The sequence below is a fragment of the Mirounga angustirostris genome, unplaced genomic scaffold (genome assembly GCF_029215605.1).
Source record: "Mirounga angustirostris isolate CCGP_5_RB_7025 unplaced genomic scaffold, mMirAng1.0.hap1 SCAF_8, whole genome shotgun sequence".
In the NCBI taxonomy this organism is placed as follows: domain Eukaryota; kingdom Metazoa; phylum Chordata; class Mammalia; order Carnivora; family Phocidae; genus Mirounga; species Mirounga angustirostris.
In genome coordinates, this window is record NW_026991716.1 from 487059 (window position 1) to 508516 (window position 21458).

At 48.2% G+C, this 21458-nt stretch overlaps 1 protein-coding gene across 1 annotated transcript; it reads left to right on the top strand.

The window, feature by feature from the left end:
• The first annotated feature begins 17739 nt into the window (after positions 1–17739).
• On the top strand, positions 17740–20587 carry UBD (ubiquitin D). Its single transcript, XM_045865935.3, has 2 exons — positions 17740–18334; positions 19583–20587. The coding sequence occupies exons 1-2, from the start codon at positions 18308–18310 to the stop codon at positions 20051–20053; spliced, it is 498 nt and encodes a 165-aa protein (XP_045721891.1). The 5' UTR covers positions 17740–18307; the 3' UTR covers positions 20054–20587.
• The last annotated feature ends 871 nt before the right edge of the window (positions 20588–21458 follow it).

Here is a 21458-nt window from a genome sequence, read left to right on the forward strand (position 1 = left end):
ATCCTCACCAACTCATTATTTCTCGTGTTTTTTGTTTTAGCCATTCTGATAGATATATAGCGATATCTCATTGTGGTTTTAATTTGCACTCCCTGATGATCAGTAATGTTGAGCATTTTTTCATGCGTCTGTCTTCTTTGGGAAAATGTTGATTTAGGTCCTCTGCCCATTTTTATTATTCGGGTTTGTGTGTGTGTGTTGAGTTGTATAAATTCTTTGTATTTTGGGTATTAACCCCTTATTGGGTATGTCATTTGCAAATATCTTCTCCCATTCCCTAGGCTGCCTTTTTGTTTTGCTGATGGATTCCTTTGCTGTGCAAAGATTTTTATTTTCATGTAGTCCCAATAGTTTAATTTTGCTTTTGTTTCCCTTGCCTCAGGAGACATATCTAGAAAAATGTTATGGCAGATGTCAGAGACATTACTGCCTGTGCTCTCTCCTAGGAATTTTATGGTTTCAGGTCTCATATTAGGTCTTTAAAACATTCTGAGTTTATTGTTGTGTATGGTGTCAGAAAGTGCTCCACTTTCATTCTTTTACATGTAGCTTTGCTTGTCCAGTTTTCCCAACACAATTTGTTGAAGAGAACTTTTCCCATTGTATATGCTTGCCTCCTTTGTCGTAGATCAATTGACCAGAGAAGTGTGGATTTATTTCTGGAAACTCTATTCTGTTTCATTGATTTATGTGTCTATCTTTGTACTCAAACTGCTTCTCTTTAGGATATTTTTTCCATTCAAAGGTTAATGCTAATGAGATACTTATTAGACAGATAAACAGAAAAAAACACTAGCAAGAGAAAAAGGAGCCTAGAAAAGACATTGTGTCTCAGCAGATCTGGGCCAGAACACAGGGCGCAGCACTCTTCCTAGGATTCCTAGGAGCATCACCTGTCCTTAGGGCTTGGTAACTGGAGAGACTCCCAGCATGGTCCACCACGGATCCACTGCAGCCCCGCAAAACCCATGGACTGGGTGGAATGCAGGGCCGTCACCGCACCCCACTCAGTGATAGCTACTGGGCAACCTGGCTGCTGGGGAAGCCTTTGGAGACAGAGCCCAGCTTAGACTGGCCTCTTCGCGCTGGACACAGGCCCTCCACTGCTGTGGGGGCAGGACTCACAGCTGACTGCTGCTTTGTGCATGACCCCGAACCCCCAGCCTCCTCTTGCAGGAAGGCTGAACAGGAGTGGACACTGTCAAGCTGCTGGCCTGTACATGGGGGGGAGGAGCCCAGTCTTTGGGTAGCAGTGCCCTTGGGGACGACACTGAGGGTGACACAGAGCTATGGTGGGTGCCATGCAGATGTGAAGGAAACCAAGGAGCATCTACAGCAAAATGGAGAGAATGGGGAGAATCTGGTGCCTACCTGTGCGCGTCAATTGGACTTTTGTTCAGAGCAACACTTCCCAACTTCTTCCTTCTTTTCCATAAAACAAAACTCCTTCCCTTTGCTTGTTGGGTGGGCTGAGGGCTTCATCATAGCTTGCTTGTCCTGAATTGCTGTTCTCTGTTACTCCCAAACTCGTTTTTTGGGGGCAAAGCAACAGAGTTTTATTTTTAAGGTTAGCATTATTCTGTTCAAGCAGGGGTTTTTGTTTGGACTTTGGTTAAGAATGTGACTTCCTGGAAAGTTCATTCTGTTGAGAATCCGAACAGTGCGGGCAGCGCGCCGCTGTCCGTCCTCCCGCGCGATGCCCCGTGCACGGCTGCTAGTCCACACGCAGTTGTCCCCGACGTCCGGGCGATGGCTGGGGACACGGCTCAACGCGGGGTGTGCGGTCCTTCCGAGGCCGCGCGGGCCCCACGGAGCCCCGGCAGGGCGTCACAGGCCGTCGCGGCCGCCCCCGGCTCCGCCTGGAGGACTTCCTTTCTCCCCGGGCGCTGCACTCCCACGACCCGGCGCCCCTGGGGCGCTCCGGGACGGCTGGTGGCCGCGGTGCATGGGAGCGTGGGCTCCACGGTCATGCTGAGCACTGCGCGGGGAGGGGGGGGGGGGAAACACGCGACCGCCCCTCCCCCCAGCCCGGCCCGACACTCCCCGGGAAGCGCCCTGCACAGGCAGCACCCGCAGCCCACGGACGAACACAAGCACGTCACGGGCCCCAAACAAGTGCCGTCCCCCCGGTTCCTGCGGCCGCGCCACAAACCACGCCCGGGACCCGCGACGGCCTGCGTGCCGGGTCCGGTCCGGCCGGGCCCAGCCGCCTGAGAGGGCCTGCCTGAGGGTCCCGAACCCGTCGGCCCTGCGCCCCCGCGCCGCTCCTCGGTCCTCTGTCAGTCCTCGGCCCTCACCGCCCAACCAGGCTCCCTCCCGCCATCTGGCGTCCCATCCAGCATTCGGGGCCTCTCCGCGGGCCCACGGCTGTTCCCGCCGGCGCTCCCGAGCGTCCGTCAACACTCGGTCCTTCAGCCCTCGTAGGCCCTCTCGGTAGACACTCGGCCCGGTCCGTCAATCTTCGACAGTGCACTCGTCCTCCCTCGGCCCTCCCCGTCACCATTCGGCCCGTTCCGTCAATCCTCGACACGGCACACGTCCTCCCTCGGCCCGCCCCGCCGCCACTCGGCCGGCTCCGTCAGTCCTCGGCACTGCACACATCCTCCCTCGGCCCTAGGCCCTCTCGGTAGACACTCGGCGCTCCTCGCCGGCACTCGGCCCGGTCCATCAATCCTCGACAGTGCACTCGTCCTCCCTCGGCCCTCTCCACCACCACTCGGCCCTCCCCGTCACCATTCGGGTCGGTCCATCAATCCTCGACATGGCCCATACCCTCCCTCAGCCCTCCCCGTCACCATTCGGCCCATTCCGTCAATCCTCGACACGGCACACGTCCTCTCTCGGCCCGCCCCGCCGCCACTCGGCCGGCTCCGTCAAGCCTCGACACGGCACACATCCTCCTTCGGCCCGCCCCGCCGACACTTGGCCCAGTGCGTCAATCCTCCACACTGCAACGTCCTCCCTCGGCCCTCCCCGTCACCACTCGGCCGGCTCCGTCAATCCTCGACACTGCACACGTCCTCCCTCGGCCTCTCCTCCACCACTCGGCTCTCCCCGTCAGCATTCGGCCCGTTCCGTCAATCCTCGACACTGCACACGTCCTCCCTCGGCCCTCTCCTCCATCACTCGGCTCTCCCCGTCATCATTCGGCCCGCTCCGTCAATCCTCCACACGGCACATATCCTCCCTCGGCTCTCCCCGTCACCATTCGGCCCTGTCCGTCAATCCTCGACACGGCACATATCCTCTCTCGGCCCTCCCCGTCACCATTCGGCCGGCTCCGTCAATCCTTGGCACTGCACACGTCCTCCCTTGGCCTCTCCTCCACCACTCGGCTCTCCCCGTCAGCATTCGGCCCGTTCCGTCAATCCTCCACACAGCACATATCCTCCCTCGGCCCTCTCCGTCACCATTCGGCCGGCTCCGTCAGTCCTCGGCACTGCACACATCCTCCCTCGGCCCTCTCCACCACCACTCGGCCCTCCCCGTCACCATTCGGCCGGCTCCGTCAGTCCTCGGCACTGCACACGTCCTCCCTCGGCCCTCTCCTCCACCACTCGGCTCTCCCCGTCACCATTCGGCCGGCTCCGTCAATCCTCGACACTGCACACGTCCTACCTCGGCCTCTCCTCCACCACTCGGCTCTCCCCGTCATCATTCGGCCCTGTCCGTCAATCCTCCACACGGCACATATCCTCCCTCGGCCCTCCCCGTCACCATTCGGCCGGCTCCGTCAGTCCTCGGCACTGCACACGACCTCCCTCGGCCCTCTCCGCCAGCTGTCGCTACTTTCCGACTTTCTGGGCTCTCGGCCTCGATCCAAGCAAGGATCGAGGGCCCCAATACCTGGAGACGGCGGGATCCGCTTGTATATGATGCGCCTCAGGAAGCCCCAGCATAGTCTCGGGGTTAGGCACGCGTGGTCGGGGTGCGGGTGTGCGGAGCTGGGAGGGAGGGTTAGGGGTCCTCAGGGGGTCAGGGTCAGGGGTTAGGGGTCAGAGGATCCGGGCTGGAGGCCTCGGGTGAGCTAGCTGAGTGTTCGAGCGTGAAGACCAGGACCCGGCTCCGGGCCGGGGTCGGATTTAGGGCCAGGATAGGGTGAAGCTGGGGTTCGGGGTTAAGGGTTGGGTTTAAGCAGGGGCCAGCAGCACCCTTCCCGGGGAGGCTGCCCAGCCCTGCACTCTCCGCCCGGGCGGACTTGGATTGGAGAGGGGCGGTGACCCCGAGCATCGTCGCCCTTCTGCTGGCAGAGCCCGGGACCCGGGTGGGCGTGCGAACAGCGGTCGTGTGGGACCCGGGCAAGTGCCCTGCGTCCCGAAGGGCTCCATGGGCGTGGAGGAAGGGGGGAGGCAGTGAGGCCGAAACCCAGCCCGACCTTTCGGAAACTCGCTGTGGTGGAGGCCGGAGAGGGTGCTCCCTGTGTTCTCCCAAGGATTCTGATGGATCCTGCCCCACACGGAGCTCTTTCAGCCATTCTGAGTCTACCTTTGTGTGTGGTGTTAGAGAACGGTCGTTTCATTCTCCTGCGTGGGGCTGTCCAGTTTTCCCAGCACCATTTATTGAAGAGAATCCATTTCTGGAGTCTCTATTCTGCTCCATTGATCTATGTCCCCTTTTTGTGCCAAGACCATGCTGTTTTGGTGATTACAGCTTTGTAATATCGCTCGCAATCAGGCAACGTGATGCCTCCAGCTTTGTTTTTCTTTTTCAACCTTCCCTTGATGATTCGGGTCCTTTGTGGCTCCATACAAATTTTAGGGTTGTTTGTTCCAGCTCTTTGGAAAATGTCATTGGTATTTTGATCGGGATGGCATTGAAGGTAGAGATTGCTCTGGGCAGCATAGACATTTTCACAATGTTTATTCTTCCGATCCATGAGCATGGAATGTTTCTCCATCTCTTTGTGTCTTCCTCCATTTCTTTCATAAGTGTTCTGTAGTTTTTAGACTATAGATCCTTTACCTCTTTGGTTTATTCCGAGGTATCTTATGGTTTTGGTGCTATTGTAAATGGAATAGATTCCTTAATTTCCCTTTCTATAGTTACATTGTTAGTGTATAGAAAAGCAACTGATTTCTGTGCATTGAGTTTGTATCCTGCCACATTACTGAATTGCTGGATGAGTTCTAGTAATTTGGGGGTGGAGTCTTCTGGGTTTTCCACATAAAGTATCATGTCATCTGCAAAGAGTGTTTGACTTCTTCTGTGCCAATTTGAATGCCTTTTATTTCTTTTTCTTGTCTGATTGCTGAGGCTAGGACTTCTGGTACTATGTTGAACAATACTGGAGAGTGGGCATCTCTGTCGTGTTCCTGACCCTAAGGGAAAAGCTCTCATTTTTTCCCCATTGAGGATGATATTTGCTGTGGGCTTTTCATAGATGGCTTTTAAGTTATTGAGGTATGTTCTCTCTATCCCTATATTTTCAAGAGGTTTTTTTTTTTTTTTTTTAAGATTTTATTTATTTATTTGACAGAGAGAGACACAGCGAGAGAGGGAACACACACAGGGGGAGTGGGAGAGAGAGAAGCAGGCTTCCCGCGGAGCAGGGAGCCCGATGCAGGGCTCGATCCCAGGACCCTGGGATCGTGACCTGAGCCGAAGGCAGACGCTTAACGACTGAGCCACCCAGTCACCCCTTCAAGAGTTTTAATCAGGAAAGGATGATGTATGTTGTCAAATGCTTGTTCTGCATCAATTTAGAAGATCATATGGTTCTTTTCTTTTATTAATGTGCTCTATCATGTTGATTGATTTGTGACTTTTGAACCACCCTTGCGTCCCAGGAATAAATCCTACCTGGTAATGATCAATAATCCTTTTAATGTATTGTTGGATCCTATTGGCTAGGATCTTGTTGAGTATTTTGGCATCCATGTTCATCAGGGATTTTGGTCTGTAATTCTCCTTTTTGATGGGATATTTGTCTGGTTTGGGGATCAGGGTAATGCTGGCCTCATAGAATGAGTTTAGAAGTTTTCCTTTCATTTCTATTTTTGAAACAGTTTCAGTAGAATAGGTATTATTTCTTCTTTAAATGTTTGGTAGAATTCCCCTGGGAAGCCATCTGGCCCTGGACTCTTGTTTTTTGGGAGGCTTTTGATTACTGTTTCAATTTCATTACTGGTATTGGTCTATTCCAGTCTTGGTAGTTTATAAGTTTCCAGGAAGGCACCCATTTCTTCCACGTTGCTTAATTTGTTGGCATATAGTTACTGGTAATAATTTCTAATAATTGTTTCTATTTCCTTGGTGTTAGTCATGATTTCTCCCCTTTCATTCATGATTTAATTAATTTGGGTCCTTTCTCTTTTCTTTTGGATAAGTCTGGCCAGTGGTTTATCGATCTTATTAATTCAAAGAACCAGCTTCTAGTTTCCTTGATCTGTTCTCTTTTTCTGGTTTCTATTTCATTGATTTCTGTTGTAATCGTTATTATTTCTCTACTCCTGTTTGGTTTAGGTTTTGTTTGCTGTTCTTTCTCCAGCTTCTTTAGGTGTATGGTTAGTTTGTGCATTTGGGATTTTTCTACTTTTTTGAGAGAGGCTGGATGGCTGTGTATTCCCCCCTGAGGACCGCCTTTGCAGTATCCCATAGATTTTGGACTGATGTGTTTTCATTCTCATTGGTTTCCATGAATTGTTTAAGTTCTTCTTTAATTTCCTGGTTGACACAATCATTCTTTAACAGGGTGCTCTCTAACTTCCAGGTGTTTGAGTTCATTTCCAAATTTCTTCTTGTGGTTGAGCTCCAGTTTCACATCACTGTGGTCTGAAAATATGCAGGGAATAATCTCAGTATTTTGGTATGGATTGAGACCTGATTTGTGACTCAGTATGTCATCTATTCTGGAGAAAGTTCCATGTTCACTCGAGAAGAATGAGTATTCTGTTGTTTTAGGGTGGAATGTTCTGTATATATCTACAAAGTCATCTGGTCCAATGTATCATTCAAAGCTCTTGTTTTCTTTGTTGATCTGCTTATGTCCGTTGCTGAGAGTGGAGTGTTGAGGTCTCCTACTATAAATGTATTATTATTAGTTTTTTAAAAACTTTTATTTATTTGACAGAGAGAGCACAGGCAGGGGGAGTGGCAGGCAGAGGGAGAGGGAGAAGCAGGCTCTCCACAGAGCAGGGAGCCTGATGTGGGACTCGATCCCTCTACCTTTCTTACTACAGTCTTTGGTTTAAAATCTAATTTGTCTGATATGAGAATTGCTACCCCCACTTTCTTTTGAGGTCCTTTGGCATTATAAATGGTTCTCCATCCCCTCACTTTCTATCTGGAGGTGGCTTTAGGTTCAAAATGAGTCTCTTGTAGACAGCATATGGATGGGTCCTGTCTTTGTATCCAATCTGCAACCCTGTGCCATTTCATGGGAGCATTTAGGCCATTCATGTTGAGGGTAACTATTGAAACATATGAATTTAGTGCCATTATATTGCCTGTACAGTCCCTGTTTCTATGGATTGTAAATTTCTGATCTATGTTACTCTTGGGGGTCTTTCTTCTTTTATAGAACCCCCCTTAATATTTTCTCAGGGCTGGCTTGGTGGTCACATATTCTTTCAGTTTCTGCTGGTCCTGGAAACTCTTCTGAATGACAGCCTTGCTGGATAAAGTATTCTTGGCTGCATGTTCTTCTCATTTAGTACCCTGAATATGTCTTGCCAGCCCCTCCTGGCTTGCCAGGTCTCTGTGGACAGGTCTGACGTTATTCTGTTGTTCCTTCCTCTGTACGTAAGTAATCTTTTCCCCCTACTTGCTCTCAGGATAGCTTCCTTGGCTCTAAGATTTGCAAGTTTTACTATTATATGCCGGGCTATTGGTCTGTTTTTATTGATCTTGGGAGGGGTCCTCTCTGCCTCTTGGACACGAATGCTTGTTTCCTTCTCCAGATTAGGGAAGTTCCTGGCTATGATTTGCTTAAATATACCTTCTAGTCCTCTCTCTCTCTCCACCCCCTCAGGGATCCCAATAATTCTGACATTGGAATGTTTCATGGTGTCATTGATCTCTCTAAGTCTGATTTCATGGGCTTCTAGCTGTTTAACCCTATCCTTCTCAGTTTCTTTCCTTTCTATCAGCTTATCTTCTAGATCACTAATTCATTCTTCTGCATTCTTTACCCTGGCTGTTAAGAGTATCCAGTTAGACTGCATCTTATTCCTAGCATTTTTAAGTTTGGCCTGATTAGATCTCATTTCTGTCCTCAGAGATTTTATGTTGTCACTAATGGTATTCTCAAGCCTAGCTATTGACTTCGTAATTGCTACCCTGAAGTCTATCTCTGACATCTTGCTTATATCCATATCCATTAAGTCTGCAGGTGAGGCCATTGTCTCTGGTTCTTTGTTGGGAGTTCCTCCTCCTAGTCATTCTGTTGAAGCATGGTTGAGGGAATGTACAGAGTCTAAAATATAAACCACGACCCAAGCAAGATGCACCCTAGGAAAATCCAGAGTGCTCGGAAGCCACCACCAAAAAGACAAAGCCAAAATGAAACACAAGAATAAATTTTATAAAATTTTAAAAATTTTAGAAAAAAAAATAAAAATTTTTTTAAAAAGGGGGTGAGGGGATGGGGGGGCTATAATCTCTCAGTGTGGACAAAGTATTGTGTTTCAGTTCTTACTGGGTGTATTTTGTTCTGTTTGTTAGAGGACACTACTTCTCAAATTTACAGGGTAAATAAAACTGGTATATATATAAAGGTAATATTGAATAGGGAAAAAAGGACTACATTGAAGCGTATATCTATAAAAAAATATAGGTGTGAAAAAGTACAAGTTAAAAAGCTACTATGAAATATGATATATTAAACATCTAGTTGAAATGAGAAAAAGGTAAAAAGAGAAAACAGAAAAAAAGAGAAAACAGAAGAAGCATAAGAGAAAGAATAAAAAGAAAAAGAGAGTTGTGTCTGAAAAATAAACAAGCCGTGAAGCAATGACTGGAGCTCAATACACTATTTTCCCCTGATTTTGGGATTTTACAGTTTTATGGGACCCTCGGGTTGTTGTCCTCTTGTTCTTCCAGCCTGTCTTCTGGGGGAGGGGCCTGCGCGCTGTTTCTCAGGCAGCCCTGCTTGTGCAGAGTTGCCCTGCCCCCTGTGGGTAGGGGGCTGGGCTCCGTGTAAACCGGTTTTTTGAGCTCTTGTTCTCTGGCAGCTTTCTGAGCCTCTTCCGAGGGTCAGAGCAAAAATGGCTGCACCCAAACCTCTGTTCCAGAGCAGAGAAATCGCAGTCTGATCGCTTCACTAAACCCTCCAGAACATGCAGTCTCCATTTCTGTTTGCGGCATTGAAAACCACAGCCTCCCGTGGTGTGTGTCCCACAGCAACCCTCTCAGAGGTCCACCCAGGAAGACCCAGGGGCTGGGTGTGTCCCTGCCCTCTGTGCTTCTGGAACCGGGAGTGGCCGCGGGCCTGAGCACCCGCAGCTCTGGGTCTTGCCTGAGCGCTGCTCTAAAGCCGTTTCCCTGCCAGTACCGCTGTGCGAGTTTTTACGCTCCGGTGTTGTATCACTTTCCAGGAGCCAGTGGCGGCTCCCTCCCCCTTCTGTTTATCTTGTGTTTATCTTCCAATATCTGCCGGCAGATTCATGACTCCACCCTTCCTACCTTGCGATAGGCAGTGCTTTTCTGCTTGTAGGGATTCAGATCTCTATTCTTACATCTTAGGCTGATTTCCTGGGTGTTCAGAATGCTTTGGTAGATATCCAGCTAAATTCAGGGGACCCGTTGAAACAGAGTCCCCTACTCCTCTGCCATCTTGCCCCAGTGAAAGTGTTCTTTTCAAATACTATCAGGATGGAGGACGAGAAGCAGTTTGCATCTACACGGTGTGTGTACGACTGTACGTTTATGTTACTGTATCATAACTCTGGCATCATAACGTGGTCCAAAGGGACGTGGACAGCGTGTGCTGGTATCTACACGGTGTGTGCACAACTGTACGTTTACATTACGATATCATAACTCTGGCATAACATGGTCCAAAGGGACGTGGACAGCATGTGCTGGTATCTACATGGTGTGTGTACGACTGTACGTTTATGTTACTATATCATAACTCTGGCATCATAACGTGGTCCAAAGGGACGTGGACAGCATGTGCTGGTACTACAGGCAGAAAAGTGTGGTCTGTCCTATTTGCTGATTTCTGTAGAGGGAATATTTCTACCATACCCAATTTTAAGCTGCCAGTGTGACTTTACTGAAAATGCAGATTTGGAGAGCTGTACATGGTAACACACCCCCACGCAGTATATCATAGTATTTTTTTTTAATCATACAGACACAACAGATGTCAATAAGCACAGTTTAGCATAAAATATAGCTCTTCCCATAAGCAGCCTGAGGTGATCTCTGGAAATATTTCACTATTCACTTGACCCAGATAACCCTACAAAATCATGCCAATCTAGAGGTTCGAATCTTTGTGTTCACTTTAGGAACACACCTGAAACTGCCCAGGCCATCAAAAATATGCATATCTGGAAAGCCACCAAGTATCTGAAGGATGTCACATTGCAAAAGCAGCATGCACCACTCCCTGGCTACAATGGTGGAGTTGGGAGGTGTGCCCTGGCCAAACAGTGGGGCTGGACACGGGGCTGGTGGCCCAAAAAGAGTGCTGATTTTTACTGCACACGCTTAAAAATGAAAAGAGTAATGCTGAGCTTAAGGGTTTAGATGTAGATTCTCTGGCCATTGAGCACATCCAGGTGAACAAAACCCCCAAGATGCGACACAGAACTTAACGGGTTCATGGTTGGATTCACCCACACGTGAGCTATCCCTGCCACACTGAGATGATCCTTACTGAAAAAGAGCAGATTGTTCCTAAACCAGCAGGGGAGGTTGCACAGAAGAAAAAGATATCCCAGAAGAAACTGAAGAAACAAAAGTTTATGGCCTGGTAGTAAATTCTGCATAAAATAAATGCAAACAAAAGTAAAAAAAATCACAGAATATAGTAAAATAGCTAGGAAATGATCAGTTTTAAATATTATCTCTGCTTTTAATATAAATTTATAATGACTTATTTTTAATAGCTGTATTTAACAACTGGTTTGCAAAATGCCTGAAAATCTAACAGCTCTCATGATATTTTTTTTCCAAAGATTTTATTTATTTGAGAGAGAGAGCATGGGGAGGTGGGGAGGTGGGGACGGAGTGGCAGAGGGAGAGGGAGAAGCAGACTCACCACTGAGCACGGAGCCCAACGAGGGGACCCATCCCAGGACCCTGGGATCATGACCTGAGCTGAAGGCAGATGCTTAACCCACTGAGCCACCCAGGTGCTCCTTTCATGAAACAATAGGAGGCAGCTCCAGCACCCCCTGGACATGGGCCTTCTGGACATTCCACAAAACCTCACTTGGTTCCATCATATTGATGACATATAATTATTCAAGCAGGGTGAGCCAGAATTGGTGAATATGTTGCTGGTATTGGTACAACAAATGTACTCCCAAGAGTGGGAGAGAAACCCTATGAAGATTCAAGGCCCTCCACATCCCTGAAGTTTCTAGAGGGCCACTGGTCTGGAGCATGCCAGGTCATCCCTCTAAGGTAAAGGACAGATTATTCCTTATCATATTTAACACAGTTAATGGTAATGGTAATGGTAATGCCTGGTCATCCTTTTATTCTAGAGGCAACATGTTTACATTTATGAGACCATTTCCAGTGATTGACTGGAGCCCAGAACAGAACAGGGCTCTGTAGTAGCTCCACCACATCCAACAGACCCTCCAGCTGTAGAGGTCACCGTGGTGGGAAGATTCAGAGTGGTGTTCCTGCTGGTAAGCCCCCAAAGGAGAGTCACAACACAAACCCCTGGGTTCCTGATCAAGCCATGCTATCTACTGCAAAGAAGCGTATCCTATTAGGGGATAGCTCCTGGCTCGCTACTGGGCTTTAGTAGAGACAGGGCTCTGACATGGGACATCAAATGTCCATGGGGTTATCGGGAACTGCCCGTCATGAGCTGGGTTCTATCAAACCAATCAAGGGATAAGGTCAGGACTTACAGCTTTAATTACCCTAAGATAGAAATCCTATGTCCCAGATCAAGAATGAGCAGAACCGAGTGCTGCACAAGGCCTGTGAACCAAGTGGTTCAGCTCTCCACGCCATCCACAGTCTTGCTTCTACCTCTCCCTTTACTCATACCGGTGGCTGCACTGGGGGTGTTCCAAGTTATCTACTGCTGCATAACCAATTGTCCCCAAAATTGGTGACTTAAGCCAACAACTATTTAATGGTATCTCATAATGTTGTGAGCCAGACACAGGGAAAGTTTGGCTGGTGTTTCTTTTGTTCCATGTAGCATCAGCTGGGATCACTTGGACGGGTGCAACCAGTAAATGGACTGCTCTAGAGCATCAAAGAAAGCTTTATTCCTATGCTTAGTACCTTGGTTTGTTCAATCATAAGTCTCGGTTCCTCTGGATTCCTTTCCATCCACCTGTTCTCTTAGGACCTCTCCACATGGTCCCTCAGACATGGTAGTCAAACTTCTTACATGGTGACTCAGGGCTGTAAGAGACCAGGGTGGGACAGCCAGTTCTCGTAACACAGTCATAGCCAAACCTAGACTCAAGAGGAATGGAAATGGACTCCCTTGATGGGAGGATTGTCCTAGAGTTTGTAACTACCTTTAATCTGCCTTGGAGGGAGGTGTACCTTATGACACAATGATGGAATGAAAAGAAACTGACCTTGGTTCATGATGGATCCACTCAATGCATAGATGAGAGCAGAGCACGACTGCTGATGACCATTTGGACTGTAACCATATAAGCTGTATCCTAAGAATAGCAGAGTTCCAAGGAGCATGGCCCTGAATGTTTTTTGGGGGGAGAACTACCATACTGACTCTGAATCATCTACCTATGGGTTTTGACATGGAGTGAAATATACTGCTGGCCTTGTAAAGCCATGTATTTTCACGTTTGTTAATGGTAGCACAGAGTGAATCCTGAGTGAAACCTCCAACTTACAGAAGAAAGTACTAAGCTTCAGGGAGGGTAAATAATTTGCATGGGAAGTAGGAGAGTCAGACTGGATTCAGTCCTGGGTGGTCCCCGGCCGTATGCCATCCTGCACCTTCCAGTGTGTCGGTTCAGCCAGCTTTCACACACTGCCACAGACTTAGCTATGAAACCTAAAAATGGACGTGCCAGACTAAACAACCCAAATACCTTTCAGTTGTACAGAAACAGATAACTATCATAGCATACTATCAGCAGTGAAAATGGGTAGATTATACTTGTGAGCAACAATATGGACAAATATGCCAGAAATCTGCTGAGTGAAGAAAACAAGATCAAGGAGACTATATAAAGCATAGTACTCTTCATAAATCGTAAAAACAAGCAACCAAGGCAATTCAGTGAGGAAAAGATAGTCTTTTTGAAAATTGTCCCAGGACAATCAGATACACATTTGCGTGCACACACACACACACAAGTATTTTCATCTGGACCTCCTTACCTCACACCATACACAAATACTAATTCAAAAGGGATCACAGACCTAGCTGCTAACCTATAAAAATTCTAGAAGAAACTTTAAAAATGGATATTCTCCTCAAATTGCTCTCTATATACAATATCTACCAAAAAAGCAGGACTTTTTTTCAAAGACATTAACAAGCTAATCTTAAAACTTATATGGGACTATAAAGGACTGAAAGTAGCCAAAAGAAATTTGTAAAAAAAAAAAAAAAAAAGAGATGGAGAAGTTATACACTCTGATTTCCAAACTTATTATAAAACTTGAGGATTAAAGACTGTGTACTAGTGACATGCGGACAGACATATAGATCGATGGAACATAATGGAAAAACCCAGAAATAAAGACTTGTATTTATAAGTATTTTCAAATTGTCCTTTGAGAGTGCATGAGTTTTTTCCCCCAATCATGAATAAAGGAAAAGTCACAGTAGGTTTTTGACTGAGTTTGGCTTACGTTTCTGAAGCGATAATCTAGATGTCAAAGCAGTTCTACCAACTCTTTCCTGGGCACCATTAAAGAGACAGGAGAGAGGCCTCTTCTCCAGGAAGGCTTCAGCGGGGCAGTGACCAGCCCAACACTGCCCATCAGTGAGGTCGTCACACCGGGAGGTTTGTGTGTATCTGAGACATTTGTTTTATGACCCGGTGAGATCAGCATGACCTTCTACCTTGGTTGGCGTCCTGAATTTCTCGAAGGGCAAATGGAAAGAGATCTTTCTGCCTCTGAAAACATTTATTGTGACAAAGAGGGAAAAAAAAGTCAGACTGACAGTGTGCTAGGAAGCAGGGAGGAGGTCAGGTCCTGGGGGAAATCCTAGCTGTGACTCAGCAGAAGGGCACGGGGACAGCCCTTGCCCTGCCCCTTGGTATGGAAGGGAACTACACAGAGGAAGGGAGGAGGGAAAAGAGAGAGGTCAATGTCTAGGTTTGCTTATTCTGATTCCTTGCAAGGACAGTGTTTCTCAGAATCCAGATCCTGTCTGGGTAGGGAATCCCCTGAATTAGTTATTCTTGGGAGAATCCCAGGCTGGCCCTTGAAATCCCCTGTGCTGGAAATCCCCTGTGGCTGAGGAGAGTGTGAGAGTGGCACCTTCAACCCTCCCAGTCCTGGGAGGGCTGCCCTCCTCCCCAGGCTCTGTCTGCTGCACTCACGGCTCTTTGCTGGCGGCTGCCCAGTGGTCTAGGCAGGGACTCCCACCCAGGGATGCTCCTACCAACTATGGGCCCGGAGCTCTCCTTGCTCATTCCTCATAAGGCTCCTTGCAGGCTCTGACTTCCTTTGTCTGTCTGTACCCCTTCCCTATGTGTACCCTTCCTATAATGCAAACGTATGCATGCCATGCCCTCCCGCTTTCCCTTCCACTGGGGGGAGATTAGTAGATGGACAGCAGTAGAGATTTGCATTTGAAGACGGGCTCACAGCTACTACTAATGTGACTGTGGGTGAGTCCACTGCTTGCTTATCAGTGGAGATACTAATATTTACCTCATTAGAAAGCTAGAACAGTTCATCAGGTGCCTTTTACTAATATCTTGTGCAGTTCCTGAAATATGATGAGTACTCATCAAATGTTATTTTCCATTTTTTGTTATTCACTTACTGATTCATTTATTATTTTTTTTTTAGTTCATTCATGCATTTGATAAATGTTAAGTATTTACTGTACCAGACAGCATGCCCGGGAAGTGCTGGAGACCCAAGTTAATCAAGACACAATCATGACCCCCCCAGATCTCCACTGTTTCATGGGGGTGAATAGACAAGTAAGCAGATGATCTTCCTGCTGGAGAAACTTGCCCTGAGGGGCTTGTGGAAGGCGAATGATTGGACAGAGGATGGGCACATGAGTCAGACTAGGACAGGAGTTAGGGAAGGCTTCCTGGAGGAGGCACAGCTTACATCTTGTATCTGTATAAATCCCTGACACTGTGGGTAGAGCTGGAAGGACACACATGCTCTTTGACCGGGTGGCAGAGACCTGTATGTCCAGGCATATACAGGGAACTAGGAATCGTGCACAGAAGCTGCTAGACTTGCAGATCCACAGCTCTGGTCTGGGCTGGGGGTACAGCTCTGACAGACACCATTCCTGAGAAATGTGGTTCCTGGGCTCTCCCTGCAGGAGCTTCTCTCGAGATTCCCTGCTCCCCTGAGAAAGGAGACCTCTGCCCCAAGATGGTGTAGGCTGCCCAGGAAGGAAAGGCAAAAAGGGGAAGGACGAGAAGAATGATTTAATGCTAAGCAGCTTTAGACACCTTCTCTCTGCTTCCCTTTCTAGAAATGAGGCAAAGGTCTAAGACGGTAATGGGCACAGGTGAAATGTGGAAGTGAGGAGCCTTGTGAGGCTTTCCCTTCTCTTCTTCCTGCTGTGGGCTCGCTCCCTGCTACCTTCCACCTGATCAGACCTTTTCTGCTCGGTTACTGGTGATGTTTCAGAATCCGCAGATCCTATTGGACACTGGATGCAGGGCTGCACCTGCAGATCCAAGATCACAATCTTGGTTTCTGCACACAGGGCATGATAGGAACCCAGAGAGGCATCTGAAGGGAGACTGGCAGGGCCCACTGTCTCCAGTCTGTTCCATCAGGCACTCTTCCCCCTTCATTCCCATCCTATGTGCTTGAAAAGTATGTCTACCCCACAAAATACATTTAAATAATAATTTTCCAAGTTTATGGCTATCTAATAAGAGCTTCAAATAGAAGAACCTGATTTATGTTGAGTTTTTTTTTTTGAAATACTGGATTGGTTCTTGGATCCCATTACTCTATATAGGCACTTCTATAAACCCAAGTTCTCCAGGATGGAAAGTCCTGCAGTAAAATGGGATCATTTGACACCTATTGGTGCTGAAGGTACAATAAATGGCCACTAAGAACACAGCAAAAAAGATGATAATGACATTTTTATGGGATTTTTACTTTGAAAAAATTGGGAGTACCTTTCATAAAGGCTTTTTTGAGAATGTGTTTTGTGGCACTGTCCTGAGAGCTTGGGAGAGGGCAGTGACTCCTTTGGAATGTTAGGAGGATCAGAGCAGCCAAGTAAACTCGCTGAGGGCACACAGCCTGTGCCCTCCCTTTTCTGTCCCGATCCAAACCTCCAGAGACAAGGAGGAAGAAGCATCATGGGTGTGTGTGTGAGTGCCGGGAGTAGGGAGTGTCCAGTAGTAAAGGTGGGAAACAGAGTCACCGTGGTGTGAGAGCCGATGTGTGCTGTTCTGCTGCACGAAGGTGGGCTTAGCACTTGATTGTTGGGCTAGGATTGTTCTAAGTACTAGATTTGATTTGCAGGTTCTGTGACAGGATAGGGACAGTGCTAGAGAGCTCAAGACCCAGGAATGTAAGGTCCATTTTACAAGCTGTTTTCTGAATTCCCTCCAATCATCTCATGTTCAGACCGGAAAACAAACATCCAAGGACTTGAACAGACTTGCACAACTTAAGGTAGCAAGTGGCACCCCGCGACTTGAACTCCCATCTCCTCTCACAGCAGGCTGTGTATCCTGTGTGATCTCCAGTCATGCCTCCCACTCTGCCGGGCTGGTGTGAACTGTCTGCTCACGGTCCCATCACTCCTCATGGACTCCTACATCCTCTCCTGGGCCTCCCACTCTGCCAGGCTGGTGTGAACGGTCTGCTCACGGTCCCATCACTCCTCACGTACTCCTACATCCTCTCCTGGGCCTCCCACTCTGCCGGGCTGGTGTGAACAGGCTGTTCACAGTCACATCACTCCTCGTGGACTCCTACATCCTCTCCTGGGCCTCCCACTCTGCTGGGCTGGTGTGAACAGGCTGTTCACGGTCACATCACTCCTCGTGGACTCCTACATCCTCTCCTGGGCCTCCCACTCTGCTGGGCTGGTGTGAACTGTCTGCTCATGGTCACATCACTCCTCGTGGACTCCTACATCCTCTCCTGGGCCTCCCACTCTGCTGGGCTGGTGTGAACAGGCTGTTCACGGTCACATCACTCCTCGTGGACTCCTACATCCTCTCCTGGGCCTCCCACTCTGCTGGGCTGGTGTGAACTGTCTGCTCATGGTCACATCACTCCTCGTGGACTCCTACATCCTCTCCTGGGCCTCCCACTCTGCTGGGCTGGTGTGAACTGTCTGCTCACGGTCACATCACTCCTCATGGACTCTTACATCCTCTCCTGGGCCTCCCTCTCTGCCGGGCTGGTGTGAACAGGCTGTTCATGGTCACATCACTCCTCGTGGACTCCTACATCCTCTCCTGGGCCTCCCACTCTGCCGGGCTGGTGTGAACAGGCTGTTCATGGTCACATCACTCCTCGTGGACTCCTACATCCTCTCCTGGGCCTCCCACTCTGCCGGGCTGGTGTGAACTGTCTGCTCACGGTCACATCACTCCTCACGTACTCCTACATCCTCTCCTGGGCACCCTTGCTCTCAGGAAGGCCCCTGAGTGATGGCATGGGGCAGGTTCTCGAAAGCAGCAAGAGATGACCATCAGATAGTAAAGGTCTTGAAGTGGGTGAGGGCCCAGGGCCCCAGGCTGGGCAGTCATAAGTCAGGACTGGTAGTGGTGGGTTGTTAACTGGGGAAGTTCTGAACAGAGGAATGTGTTTGATCAGAGAGTATTCTTGGTTTATTGACTCTGCCCTAGTGAAAGTGAAAGAAAATTTATGATATCATGAAAACAAAGGACACAGGCACAGTGGTTCAGGCAGGGGATTTCCAGCTCAGCTCTTATATAAGCTGGATGCAAGTCCTTTTCCTCAGCCTCCTTTGTCTGCTCCCTTGATTGTAAACATGGCATCCAGTGCTTCCTGCCTCTGTGTAAGTTGGGGCTTGAAAGTGGGGATGGGGAGAGAAAAAACACCTCCAAGGGATGGGGAGCAAGTCTATGAGGGATGTGGGGGCAGAGTGGCTGGGAAGGCATCCTGCAGGGGATGAGACAGGCTCTGATAGCTACCGAAGCTGAAGGAAGATTCTGGGAATAGAAGCAGCTCATTTGGCTCCTGAATGCTCTTGTGTGTCAGACCCGACTGGCCACTGTTAGGGGAGGATGGTGGGAAGTGGGAGTGGGCTTCATAATCACAGGGCTGGATTTGAAACTATGGGAATATTGTCTGGAGCCCTTTTTCCTTCTTCTGATTAGAGGTACCTTGGCTCTTCAACTTCCTTCTCCTCCCAAAAGAGAGGCACACAAAACTCATTTACTCTAAGCTGTTAATGACCTGATACAGGAGCCTATTAAGAGTATGTGCACTATAGATGGGCTGGCATCAAAGTGGTCCTTAGCACTGAGGGGCATCGGTCCAGTGAGGAAATGTCTGTGATGTCCAACTGGGAAGATGGTTTTGAATGGAGCATGAGGGAAGTCCTCCCAGGCTTTTCAGTGACAACATGGAGGTGAGCTTGCCCAGCTTCAGACTATGGAAGGAAGACTTAGGTCTGGCCCAACCTTCTGTGAGTGAGGCCCTGGTCTAGCAACAGGAGGAGATCATATTCTGCAATAGGTAGATGTAAAAACACAGGAAGTCCAGGGAACAAGTCACACTGAACACAGTGTCACTGTAATGTGTGAGTTATTACAAGGCCATGGGACATTAAGAAAGAAACCAGGAGTACAGAGAATATGTGTCCTGGCCAGGGTTTCCTTCTAAAGTAGTCATGGAGAGCAGTGTGTGAGCATCCCATGAGGCTGACAAGTCTTGGGAATTCTCTTTAGGAGTTGTTTTTAGTGCCTGGTATATAATTTGGGATGCTTTGTAATTGTATTTAGTGTTGACATTTGACAAACTTTATCCAGATAGGAAGCAGGCAAATAACGTGGGAAATCATTAATGACATTAGGATGAATGAGAGGTATGGTTGTAAAGCAATAAGACTGATTTTCCTGTGTTATAAGCTTGAAATTCCCAAAGAGAAGTTCCAAGAAAGGGAGGGACACAACTTTTGTAAAGGAGCTGGAGGACCAAGCAGGCAGGGAGGGTGGGGCTGGGCAAGGAGGGGACAGTGATGTAAAAGATGGCAGGAATTCCAGGCATCTTGATTTGAGGTCTCTTGGCCTTCATTGTCCAGGTGAAGGTCTATTCTGAGGAAGGGACATCAATGACCTTCACTGCTAACGTGAATGACAGAGTGAAGAAGATCAATGAACACATCCGGGCTAAGACCAAGGTTCCCGTGCAAGACCAGGTCCTTTTGATGGACTCCAAGACTCTAAAGCCCCAGAGGAAGCTGTCATCTTACGGCATTGACAAGGAGACGACCATCCACCTCACTCTGAAGGTGGTGAAGCCCAGTGATGAGGAGCTGCCCTTGTTTCTGGTGGAGTCAGGTGATGAGGGGCAGAGGCACCTCCTCCAGGTGCGAAGGTCCAGCTCAGTGGCCCAGGTGAAACAGATGATAGAGACCAAGACTGCTACCATGCCTGAGAAACAGATTGTGACTTGCAACGGCAAGAGGCTGGAAGATGGGAAGACCATGGCAGATTATGGCATCAGAGGGGGCAATTTACTCTTCCTGACAGCCCACTGCATTGGGGGGTGAGCCTGCCAGGAATGGGTGATATTAGGAGCAAAAGAGCTTACTGTTAGCTCTTAATCCACCCACATCCTTTGATGATTTCCCCAAATTAACGAGAAAGATAAATAGAGAAAATTAGGGGTGAAGTGGGGTGGAAGACTGCAGAGAACTTTCTAACTCCATGATTTTTTGATCTAACATAATTGATGAGGTGGCTGGATTGTGTATATTACTGAAAACAGAAAATAACATTTTAAGGCACAGGAGAGATAGCATCAAAGCCAGCTTGCAATTTAATCCTTTCCTGGTTCCCTCTGATTTTTAGAAAAATTCCTATTTCTTCTTCTGTCCAACAAGATAGCAAGTTTTACACTGGGATCCATGTTCCCCTAATTTCTGTGTTTACACCGATATATTTCATCTGTAATATCACTCAGTATGTTGAATCAAATTGAATTTCTGCTTATAGAGAACAGTGAAATGATTTATATTGAAGTGAGTTAATTTCTCTGATATGATTATAATCTAATTAACAAAGACTTTAGAAATTCAACTAAACTACCTTCTTGGTCCTTATTTAAAGTTGTTTGGTATGAAATGAATCCTGGCACAGTGTGCCATCTTATGCTCTACGCCCCACACTGAATTCAACTGTTCTTATTTCTGGGGATGATGGTGGACTTGGAAAGATACCTTCCCTGGGGACTCAGAGATTTTGTTCTCCAGTGGGGACTCCTTGGGGGAGGTGTGGTTGTTGAGCAGGCTCTGTCCTGCCTGTGTTAGGGTCTAGCAGGTCTTCTCTAGGGGTGGGGGCATCATTTGGGTGGGGGCTTTGGGTTGGTCTCTGGTTGACTCCCAAGGCTCTGCCCAGGTTCTGGCTGACAGAGCTCTTTCCTGTCTGCCTCCTGCACCCCTGGTGTCTGCTCCTCTCTGGGGAACTTGGGTCCCTTCCTCCATCTTCCTCGCCTTACTCACTCCTCTGTCTCACTGTCCCTCTTGGGTCTCATGCCTGGTCAGGAACACATTTTCCTCACCATCTAAGACATGTCTAGTCCCTTCTGTTCTTAACCACCTTGTGCAGAGGAGATCCCTAGCTTAACACAAGCCCCACTTAGGGGAGTTCCTTGTTACACTTTGGGGTCCAGTGCTCTTGGTGGCACTAGTGACCTGGCTAGGTGGGCATTAGGTTGGACTGATTTCCTGAGATGAGCAACTGTGGCTCCTTTTTTTTGGATGGGGTCTGCTGCAGAGTAGAGTCCCTGATTTCTCTGTTAATTTGGCGGACTCCTGAAGCTAGACACCATGGGGTCTTCATGATGTGTGCCATCAGACTGGGAGAGAGTGAACGTTAACTGTCCTGTCATACATGATCTTACCAGCATATGGACCCTTCAGGAGTGGTCACAGTACGCCCTGAGGATGGGGAAGG

What these genes read in the sequence shown, in the direction of transcription:
- UBD (XM_045865935.3), top strand. Translation starts at nt 18,308, where the DNA reads ATGGCATCCAGTGCTTCCTGCCTCTGT. An exon ending in CCAGTGCTTCCTGCCTCTGT is followed by an intron (nt 18,335 to 19,582) that starts GTAAGTTGGGGC and finishes TTCATTGTCCAG; the next exon opens with GTGAAGGTCTATTCTGAGGA.